General features: G+C 37.5%; 1 protein-coding gene across 1 annotated transcript; it reads right to left on the bottom strand.

The window, feature by feature from the left end:
- Positions 1-244: 244 nt before the first annotated feature.
- On the bottom strand, positions 245-11,340 carry LOC103718941 (mitochondrial uncoupling protein 3). Its single transcript, XM_008807957.4, has 2 exons — positions 10,851-11,340; positions 245-975 (listed from the first exon to the last, which is right to left on the bottom strand). Exons 1-2 carry the CDS (start codon positions 11,244-11,246, stop codon positions 433-435), a joined length of 939 nt encoding a protein of 312 aa, XP_008806179.1. The 5' UTR covers positions 11,247-11,340; the 3' UTR covers positions 245-432.
- Positions 11,341-11,891: the final 551 nt, after the last annotated feature.

The following is an 11,891-nucleotide window of genomic DNA, read 5'->3' as shown; positions in this document are numbered from 1 at the left end:
GATTAACGCACCTTGGATAAGACTTTTTCCTATTTCATCATTTACCCATACAGTAATAACTTACCCAAAGAAGTATTAGAAAAAAAAAAAAAGTATAAGAACATGAATAAGTTGGCCAATGAAAAAGTTGACCAACTTTTTCATAATATTTTCCTACCAAAGAATGAGTCCTAATTGATATTGAGGGCACTCATGCCAGTACCACCAAACAAATACATAAGAAAATTTAAGAAAATGGAACAAGTTGAAAAACAAACAATGGCACTTTCAATAAATATTTCATATTTTGGGCACTTACAGTTGCTTCTAGTGAAATCTAAAACTACCATGCCTTTCTGTTGTTAAATTGAATGAAACCCTGACAATTTTATCAGATTTGGCTAATCAAATGGGAACCATATAGGAACTGGACAAGAAGGCGCCTCAAGTTTATCAAAAAGATGAAAGACCATATGCTTGTCGAAACTTTTCATAAGATACCCAGAATACAAACTGCCATGGGCCGAGCCTTGCCCATGTCGGAAAAAAACCCTTCCACAATGCCATCATGCCTTCAAATTTCACAGTCTTAACCAAACAATCATAAGAATTCCTGTATAATGTCTGGGTCTTTTTGCCCGAAGCTTGATTCATCATTCTAGTTTTGACCACATCAGCTGGACAGCTAAGAGCAGTTGCTGAGAGACCGGAAGCTATTGATGCCGATGTGTGAGCAAATACATTATCCTCACAAATTTGCTTGCGAATAATGAAATGCTTTGCATGGTCATAGCATGTCAATTCGCCCATGTTGACCAGAAATGCTCTCTGCGCATTAGGAAACACCCCCCTCCAAAGTCCCAGAAAGCCTTCTGTTTGGATAATCTTTGTCAAGGCATCAAATATCCCTGCATACCTGGGTTGCAGTCCTTGGCTCAAAAGACGGCTATCTGCTTGCATCCTCACCTTTATAAGATCAGCTGGGCTTGCCACAACCTGGATTAGGAAAGCCAATTAATTGTCTGTGTTGGTTTAGTATCACCAAAATTTGAATATACAATGACACTGATGGTAATTTATCCATTTGTACAGTCATATATGCGATGATCGCAAACTGTATCATGCTTAATGCAAATTTGTTTCAGACAGCTTGTCTTTAAACGAGTGTCTTGATTCATAACAATCAAGCCACATCCCATCTTTGCATGGTTGGCTCCTGGTCCTCTGGTTGCTCCTAGATGTGTACACGCCTTTTGTGAGGTAATGAGATGACCACTTGGTATCTCATAGCATGGAATCTCCCTCCATGCCACAGCATCTTTTAAATCTTGCTCCCAGTCTACACCTGCCTCTTGGTGCTTACAATCCTCACATTTAAGCAATAAGACCAATAACTTAATCACTTCTCTTGTGAAACCATTAGTATTTTCTTATTCAATCATTATATCATGTATTTTCTAGGTATAAATACAAGTCTATTAAGAGTAAAGCTAATATACTTGCACAAGTATATTAGCACCCGTGAAGTCGGGCCTGATGGGATGACAAGGGATACAACACTAACGGTCCAAGGCATTAGATGTAATCTATCATCTGTAAACTGCTTACTGTTAAAAAAATATATGATTTGTAGATCCCTAGCCTATGCATCCAATATTCAAAGCACATGCACTGTTTTGTATTATTTAAATTGTCCATTTTTTGACCACTTAGATGAATGGACTAGGAATCTCTAAGTCAGATAATCTTTTATCTCTAAGCAATGTAGACAAAGTAGATCATATCCAATGGCTCGGATCATTGATGCTAGACCCCCAATCTTCCAAGTAGACCTACCTCACAATGCTAATATACATGTGCAAGTATATTAGCATTACTCAACTATTAGATAATTTTTTCAAAATATTTGATATTATTTTATATCAATCTATCCTAGGCATACTTGTGTTCTTGATTTCTCCATGGAACCAATTTTGTGTTCCTACGCCAACACCTGCTTTAGATTGTTAAGGTTCTAACTACAATTTTAGCATAATGCAGACTGAACATATATTTTTGTTTCTATAAGGAATAGATATGCACAAAATGTCTACATGTGCAAACATGCTTAATCTATAACAAGTTTAATCTTCCATCTATTTAGTATTCTTCTTATGAATATTTTTTGTCAATTCATTCAATGTTAAATCATTTTCATTGTAGCTATTTGTTTCCATTAAGACATATATGCATTGTTGACCCCTTCCCTATCAACTTAAGCTTTTACAGTCAATTGGTTATTTACATGGTTTCAGACCTCAGGTTTTATTGGAGTCATAAGGAGCACATATTTTGTGGGACATGATGGAGGACTCGACGAGAAATTTAGCGAGTATCGAGAGGTGGCATCGACCAATGTCACTAAGAGCAGGGGCTTCACCTTCATCTAGTTCATCAAATTGGCCACCAAAGGGCTCTTGTTGAGACTGAGGACATCATCTTGGGAAGAAAGGTAGAAGCCAAAAAAGGCATACCAAGATGGCATGAGGACCAAAATCATCAACAACTACAAGCAAATCACTGTCAAGATCAAAATGGAGCGCTAACAAATAACAATACCAATTCTCGTCATAGAGCTCCCTTTAATCCAAAGATTTTTGTAGGTGGTTTGACTCCTAAACTAACAAAGGATGAGTTTAGCAGTTATTTTGGATTGTTCAGTACAATCACTAATGTCATTGTGATAAATGATAATGGGGGCTGATGGAGAGGCTTTGGCTTCATTACATTTCAATTAGTGAAGGCTATGGGGAAGGTATTGTAGAAGTCAAGCTTGCAATGCCTAAAAATGCTGATAACTATAACTAGGACAAGAAGTTCTTGTTTCAATAGTAATAATTTAGTAACTGGTGGTAGAAGAGAATATGCTTGTGCTAATTACCAGGCTAGTTTTTACCCAATGTATATCCCTAGCTATGCAAGTCTACAAGGTTTGACATCTCCAGTTTTTCCTAGCTATACGTGTGAATCTAGTGGTTTTATTGGAGAATACCTACTTGGATGTTATAATGATATTGGTTCTAACTCTTGGGCCATAGATTTAAGGAGGCCTCCAAGCAGCTAGGGATTGGTGCCAACAAGGCAAAGTTTGATGCTTTATGGCAATACTAGTTTTTATTCTGGCTACCTCAATGATGGGGACATCAGCTAGGCCACCATTTTATGTGCATATTTATTTTATTATTTTATTTCTGGGCTTATTTGCATTTTAGGGTTTATTTGTGGTTTATTTTATTTCTGGGCTTATCTGCATTTTAGAGCTTATTTGTGGGTTTATTAGGATTTATTTCTGTGTAAGAAGGTTTATGCAAATTGTGTATTTGGGCCCTATATATAGGGAATTATTTTCATGATGAAAGTTTAATGAAGAATTAAGCATTTTCTTTCCCCCACGTTTTCCTCTCTTCTCTTCCTCCTTCCTTCTCCTTCTTCTCTTCTTCTTCTTCCTTCTCTTCTCTTACTTTCTACCACCGCAATCATTCTTCCCGGATCTGGTTCGACATCACTCAATAGTGGCTTTGGCGGCTTAACAAGTTTGCCTTGGAGCCAAATAAAATAAAAAGTTTGGTAAACTAGTTAGTTAACATGACATAAGCACTCAAGTTTACTGGAGGTATAAGTTCGAATCCCTTCCATGCTAAATATTAATTAATTTGGTTATTATCTTTATTCCAATCATTGTAGTTGTTATCTAGATTCATTTCAATCATTCTGGTCCCTCCACAAACATGATCTAGGCCACATATGAAGGGAGTGTTAAACCTAATATGCATTGGCGACCCTTTTCCTATCAGCTTAACCTTTTCAGGTTAATTAGATAGTTAACAGTTTCAATGGATATTACATCGAAATTCTCACCAATGGTATAACTTTGAGATATCATAAGCTTTTCGGGTTAATTAGATAGTTAACGGTTTCAATGGATATTACATCAAAATTCTAACCAAAAGTATAACTTTGAGAAATCATACTCCTGCCCTCATATCAGTTCAAACTCATCTCCAAACAATTATGAAAAGGCATAATTACTCCAACTAATAGAATTGTTCCATACTACCACAAATAAACCTATATATTCTTACATTAGAACTCATCAGAGATAACAAATAAGCATTCTCCAATCAATTACGGAGTCAAAAATCGAATCAATAATTTCATCACTAGATGTTTAATCCTAAAGTAGGTATCTCAGCACCATCTCACTACTTCCATTCAAATATTCCTAGGCATTGCCCTCCTTTCTCTATCCCTTTAACTCAAATATGTGCACTTTACGGTTTCACCAAGGCCCTGTATTTGGCTAGCAATACCAATGACCAAACATTCTCAAACGATTCTTAAACAATGTCTCTTATTTTTAAGTACTATAACTATTAATTTTTAAGTACTATACCTATTAATTCCCCCCTTTTTATATTCGCATATCCACCTCAAAATCCTCATCTATGTTGTGCTAATTTGCCCTCTTCGTGATTCACCATTTAATGGTTCCAACAGATCTGGCTATTAACATGTTGTGCTTGTTTTGGAAGTTCCCAAGAGATCTGGCAAGATAGACTGGAAAGAGAGAGAGCATGAGGGGGAAGGATGGGAGGGAGCAGGAGAGCGAGCGGAGAAAGAACGGGGGGTGATCCCCATGGGACCAAAAAAAATCTATGCGGCGTGATCCTCATGGGATAAAAAAAAAAAATCTCCTGAGGTCTTTTTAAATCATGTGCATGTTCTTCCTCTCCCTCTCCCACTCCCTCAGCCCCATGCTTTCCCTCCAGCCCATCTGACTGAATCCTGCAGGAACATCCCAATCAGGCCCGTAGTATTCAAATTTTCCTTCAATGATCACATTACGCTCCAAAAGCACAAGCCTACCAGAACAGTATTAATTAAGTTTTCCATCAAAGATCACATAATACTCCAAAACAAAATTCCTACACTGCCACACCTTATTCTAGCCAATATTATTTCCATAATAGAACCGACTTCATGCAAAAGAGCTTTGAATTTTGATTTCTAATTTAGAGTAGCCCCTGGTGCCAACATTTTGCTTTAAGCGAAATCCAGCTGGTTTTGCCAAAAACCTAGCATATGGAATGAAATAAGACTCATTGGCCCATTGCTTACCAAAAAAGTGGAAATAGGACACTACTTGTTTCATTGCGCTTTTTGTTCTAACTGAAACATTTTTGTTCATTTTGACGCTTTATTTCATAGTTTATAATTGATGTTTTATCTCTTCCCTAGTCATATCAAACAACATTGCCTAGCTTGTGTCAAGGGTTGATTAACTCTGATTTTAGTGCTTGACTGACATTTAAACATGCTTGAAATGTTCCTTTGTTATCTCTTACCTCAAATTTTAAACAATCACCTTAATATTTCTGGGTTTGCAGTCCCATTCTCATCCTTTTTCTTCCATGAGCAATATCCTTGTCAAAAGCAGCCGATTACACCGGTTGGAAATTTCATCTAGAGCATTTATCCCTTCAACACCACCTTATTTTTCATGTTTACCTTTTTGTTTCACAAGTTTGTCTTTATGCAATATCCTAAATCAATGCAAGAACAAATCTATCTGCTCCACCATAAAATGATGCTCCAGTTTGGTGTTTTTGATAACTCCTTATTTTTTCTATATTGTCAAGTAGTGTAAGTTGCAGGTCTACAATGCACTTAGGCATCTGATTATTCATCATGCGAGACCAAGCCTGCATTTTTATCTGGTCTGCACATCCCAAGTGTTGCAGCTCCCTTACCAATTTGAGTAATTAAATTTGCTACGTCTAATTGTACTATACTTCTCCATGATACACCCAAGTCTATCTACATCTCCTTGATAAATGTGTACTACAATTATTAGAAATCCATCAGCTTTTAGACCCATGGAGATTTAATTTGGCATAGGATTAGTTGATAGCTTCAGACAACAATCCTTAGGTCTAGAATTTAATTTATTGTTCCTCCAGTGTCCTCACATACCTGGACAATGCAGATATCATGACCAGTATTGGTCATGACATGACCACAATTGCTTATGAGTCGCATATCTAGCAATAGTTCAAAATGGATAACCCTGAGATCCTTCAGAACTTCCTACAAATCAAGGTTCCCTATTCTCAAGAGAACACTTGTCGAAGCAGCCATAAGCCTATATCTTGATTAGTAGTTTGTTTCAAGAATCCAAACAAAAATGAAACACATTCAAGCATTATGTAAAGCTTAGTCTCATGCATGCAAAGCTTCTCACTGATCTTCCTTTGATATCAACAGCGGTCAATCATGTTGTTAAGGTGATTAGATACTTTTTTATTTGTTTCTTCGTTCCTGTTTTTTTTGGTATGATTAGGTACTTTTTTTTCTGGTGGGCTCAGAGATCTTATCACATGTTGTTTGGATCAGGATCGAGCTGTAAAACTGCAGAGGGTTTAGATCAGACTGCGTCCTGGACTGGCTCACAGATTACAAGGATTTTTCTGATTTCTCCAAGATTTTTAAATATACTATAAAAATTGAAAAAATAAGTCAATTACAAAGTAGGTGAATGGAGAATAAAAGGCCATACATGTAAGAAGTCTATTTTCCACCATCATAAACCCATATGTAGCATGTCTAATGAGACAAGCATCAAGTCTAGTTATTCAAGTTATTTATATATAAGCTATCAATTATGCACTTTACGTAGAATATTTTTAGGCAAAAGAAAGAATCAGATTTCAATAAATGGTTCTCAAAATAAGAAGTCAAACAAAATCCCTAAAGAGTTTGCTAATTTTACATGTTTGCACTTATTAGAGATAAATAAGTAATTCTAAAACCTCTATACTCCTATTACTTTATATAAATGGGCTCCTAAATAACATGATCAAGCAGGAATTTATGATTTGAGGGATTGCATTATGCATAATATAGATATAGATCTTATGATCCTAACCGGTCTCAATCAAATTGGATCTTTTTCCCCTCTTTGTGTATATTCATTCTTTGTAACTTAAAGACTTTGATCAATCTCTTCTTTTTTTTCCATTTACCTACATACTCGAGCTTAGAACCTAATGACTGTAATTGAATTGCTAACTTACGTGATTCCTAGTAAACCTTCTTATCTTCTAGAGGAAATCTAAGTAAAATAGTATTATCTGAAACAAATTATGATCCCCATAGTTGTGATAAGGCTTGATCGTTATGGCTTTGGCTATTAACAAAATTATGTTCTTGATCGACAAATTCAAGAACAGTTCAAGATGCATAGGTTTGAAGATCAAATTTGCAATTCTTTAATGTCTCTGAAAACAAATGAAACATCCACTGGTGGACCCTAAGTCAAATGCCTTATTTCATGGGTTAACTTTTTATAAGCATATGCTTGAGGAATGGCTTTTGCTCTATCCATCATCGTAAAAACTTTTTCAGCACGTGTACTACTATTTTTAAAGCTTCACTTGCAAGGGTAAAGAGTCGAATTACAATCATTAATCTTGTCATCTCTTAGAGTGTATGTAGTTACTTCTTTCAGTTTCATCATTTTGGTTAGCTACTAAGCATTTATACTACAATACAATAGATTCTCTAAGAAATTTAACTATTTGTCTGTTGTTTTATCCAATTTTTTAACCTACCATTATATACTCCAACTCTCCTAAAACTTGATATTGTAATCAGTTGACCTACCTGTTCATCCTTAAACTTTGCACAACGTCTCAATTCTCATTATTGACATACCACTACCTTTTCCCTGTAAAACACGACGCAGTAAAATCCCACATCAATGATGTCAAAGGTGCTCGAGGTGCTTGCCTAGGTGCTCAAGCAAGGCAAGGATGCCCCTAAACACCTCAATAGGCCCTAGGCAAGGCGAGTTTACTAAGATAATGCCTATGCAAGCACTTGGAACAAAGCAAGAGGCATTTAGGCAAGCACCTCTCCAATACATTTGTTCATGGGCCAAGCTTAGGCCTAGCCCTTACTCGGGCTTCATTTCGAGCCTTGAGCTTCATGATCAATTTTTTATTTTCTCGAAAATGCCAAAAATATATTTAAAAATGCTAAACATGAATAATTAAATATTGTCAACAACTTGCAACAAGTCTATTGTCCATTAAGTTCACATATCAACAACAATAGTCAATTAAGTCTACATTTGCATCAAACATAGATAAATAATGCAAGAAAAATAAGAAAATTCAGCTTAACCAAGCTTGGGCCTAGCTTTAATCCCTAAGCATGAACCTAGCATGATTACTGAACGAGCTTATTTTCTAGGTTTGATGCGGCCCACCAGGCCTAAAATCTTGGCACAAGCATGCCGGAAAGGCATTGGGCTTGAGCGGGAGAGAGAGAGAGAGATAGCGAAGTTGGCAACATACTTCACTTAAGAAATTTCAAAAAAAGAAAAAGAAGCAGAGCCCTATTTTGTTCTGAAACAAAGGCAACCTATAAGGTTGTCATCTGTAGAGGAGATGAGAGCTTTTGAGCCCTCTCCCTCTCTCACTCTCTCGGCCTCCCTCTCCCTCTTCCTCCCTCTCTCTCTTTTCCTATCTCTCCTTCTTTCTCCCCGTCCCTCTCCAGCACTAGCTTTGTTAATATGGCCCAAAATAGTATAGCACATTACCGTACCATATCATACCACCGAACAGCCGGTATAGGCCCTGATATCGATACAACCAACCTTGGTTCCTTAACTATGAAGTCATACAAATATGCAATTTTAGTGGATTATGTGATCACACCCAATACTAACTATAAGAGCCTAATAGGATTGTGGTGCATACAAGGTTCCAACCTGGATATAGAATATTTACTACCATGATCTATGTCATTTGTTCCTTATTATCCAGTATAAAGTCTTCCCTTACTTGTTGGATCCAAAAGTTTTCCTTTTGTTGTTGGATCCAAAATGGTTTATTGTCTTATCAAATGCAAAATTGCGTTACATTTATATGTTTGTTGAACTTGTGGATATTTTTTAAACACTTTTTATCTTGAAAACGAAGATGAAATTTGGTGCAACAGTAAGATTGCTCCATTATGACCTAGAGGTCATAGATTTGAAATTTGAAAATAGACTCTCTGAATATGGACGTAAGGCTGTGTACATCTAACCCTCCCCAGATCCCGCAATGGTGGGAGCCTCATCCACTGGGTCATCTTTTTTTTCTTGGAAAAGCATTGAAATTTAATGGTGTGTTACTTTCTCAAGTTGCACTAAGTAAATAAATCTTTGGCCTCTCTACATTTTAAGACCCACTTTATATTTAGTCCATATTTCCTTAGCCAACATATTTCGAATTCAGGTTCCCCCAAGAAAAGCATGAAACATAGGGCTACCCAAACTAACGTGAAAGCTACCACATGGTGGCTGCCAAGGACGCCGCCTTTGGAGCATGATAGTCCATTGTAGCACTAATTAATACTCAAGCCTTCATCACCTCTAGTAGCTAGGCAACATTTCCTATAATAGTTGGAACTATAACAGAAAACCAATGTTAATACAAGGCTCTTGGAGATGTTGTATGGTGCAAAAGCATGTGAAACTCATCATAGGAAGAGAAGCCCATGTAGAATGGAAAACTATGCAGTATTCAATGAGGACTACATCCTAATCCAATCACCTCATTCGGGGACCAAAGAAGGAAGAGAAGTTTACAGTCATAAGTAATTCAGAGTCTCATTTTTCTCCTATCAAATTGCAATAATATTCGAGAATTGGCCAGAATTATTCAGAGAAATCGTTGTAGGGGTGAAGTCAAGTGAGGATGAGGGAAGCGGGGGCCTCCTTAAGTTTGATAAATTCTGAAATAGTTCTATTGTACCCGGAGCTGATTTCCCACATACCCATTTCTTTATCACCCCACCCCCCCCCCCCAAAAAAAAAAAAAAGAACTCAGAGTTTGCAATATTTCATATTTAAATATTTGAATCCCCTCCCAACATGGTAAAATGAATCTGACATGAAAAGGTTACACAATAAATGTTGAGTTGTATGGCTCTTTGACAGGTTAAAATGGAGAATTGGGAAAGCTAAGAACTGCTATATAGATCCATTTTTGATGTGATTTGTGTTAACAAGCATTTTCCCTTCCTCCAATAATATTCTAAATGTGATGAGTTTTTCTCTTTTTTTCGGGGGGAGGAGGGGTCTCAACTTAACTAAAGAAAGGAAAGGTATCTCACTCAGCCAAGCCTCTAACTCCCTCATGTCCCTCCCCTATTGCCATTAGCCTCCTAGTTCACTCTGTATCCTTCGCAAGTTTCTTTCATTACAATGAAAAGGCTTTCTTGAGAAAGATGAGTGTCTCCTCTGCGAACTTTTTCCTCTCTTTCGTAAGACTGACTTTTTTTCTTTTTTTAAGAAAAGGACTTTCCATTTTTCAGACAATAAAGAATATAACATAATACAAAGTTACCATCTGACCATAAAGTTTATGACTTTCTCTCACCCCCATGCTATTCATATATATGACAGACTCAGATTTTTCTCTTTTGTCGATCTTTTGTCTAATTAGGATTGTAGGTATGCAAGGATAAGATGTTTCTAATTCCATTCAACCTCTGATTATGCTCAAGTTCAAGTTTAAACTAAATGTTAGTGATAGGTCCTCACCCCACCACCCCCGGACCAGCCTTCCAGGGCGGACCCTGGCTGGTTCGCAAGGAGTAAACTTTATCACATTTTGATCCACATTTATCAGTTAATGGTCCCGGAAGGGAGCAAGCAAATTATGTATACAGCATCTCACACATTTTTATCTACCATTAGATGGTTAGGATCTCGGAACAATTCTTCTATCACAATAACCGATTCTACTCGTCAAACAACGGGATCTTGGAGAGTGGGGTACCTGAGCGAGGACGCCAGAAGCGCCCCCGGCGAGGGCTTTTCCGAGGAGAGAACCGTCGGTGCCGGCGGCGCTCCGAAGGTGCTCGTAGCCCACGATGCGGATGGGGGTGTAAAAGAGATGGCGGAGGACGGCGGGGGAGAGGCCACTGTAGAATCCGAGCACGCCGCCCTTCCTCCAGATCTCCGAGGCGACTCGGAGGGCGTTGCCAGCGGCGGAGGTGCCGGCGGGCGGGCAGAGGTGTGCAGACTCGCCGTGGAGCTGGAGCCTGGTCTTTATGATGTCTATCGGGAAGGTCGCGGTCTCCGCCACCGCCGCCGACAGCGAGGTGAGGGCGATCTTGGCGAGGGTTCGGCGCTCCTCCCCTTGTCCTCCGCCACCGCTGCGGCCGCCTCCCATCTGGAGGAAGCACAGCGGGAGCTTCGATGACGAGCGTACAAAATACTCGAATGGTTCGAACAAGGATTTTTTTTTTTCTTTTTTGGCCGGAGAAGTGAAGGACAGGGGATTGATAACGTTGTTTGTAATTTGGATTATTAGGGCTCGGATTAAATTATAGTACATTAAATGGTGGTCCATTTCCTAGTTTAGAATATAAGTTATTATTTTAAATAACACATTTTCCCATCATAATAGACCTCAGGCAAACCCTTAGTCCCTTATGGACCACAAGCATGGTTTTAACCACCATTATTTGTCTCAAAAAACAACGTTTCAAAATATTAATATTCAAATAATTATTGAAATTACTGATGTTTTAATGATGTCACAAAAGAAAATAACAGGTAATAGAAAAATAATGGTGTTAATTTCTTTTAATTTTTATTAGATAAAATGATATTCTTTTTTTTTTTTAACCATACAGGAATTCCTTCGAGATATAAAAAATTGTGTTTTGAAAAGTATTCTTTTAGTTTAAAAAGGTACAAATGGAAATAAATGTCAATCTTTGTGTTATAACGATATATTTTAATAGAAAATAATAAAAAATAATAGCCATTATATTTTTTCGTATTGTTTATCTCAATAAACAGGATGTAACCA

This window comes from Phoenix dactylifera, unplaced genomic scaffold (assembly GCF_009389715.1).
Source record: "Phoenix dactylifera cultivar Barhee BC4 unplaced genomic scaffold, palm_55x_up_171113_PBpolish2nd_filt_p 001014F, whole genome shotgun sequence".
NCBI lineage: Eukaryota > Viridiplantae > Streptophyta > Magnoliopsida > Arecales > Arecaceae > Phoenix > Phoenix dactylifera.
Note: the sequence above shows the minus strand (reverse complement) of the source record. Positions and strands in the feature narration are given on the sequence as shown.

What these genes read in the sequence shown, in the direction of transcription:
- LOC103718941 (XM_008807957.4), bottom strand. Translation starts at nt 11,246, where the DNA reads ATGGGAGGCGGCCGCAGCGGTGGCGGAGGACAAGGGGAGGAGCGCCGA. An exon ending in CTTCTGGCGTCCTCGCTCAG is followed by an intron (nt 976 to 10,850) that starts GTACCCCACTCT and finishes TTCCTAATCCAG; the next exon opens with GTTGTGGCAAGCCCAGCTGA.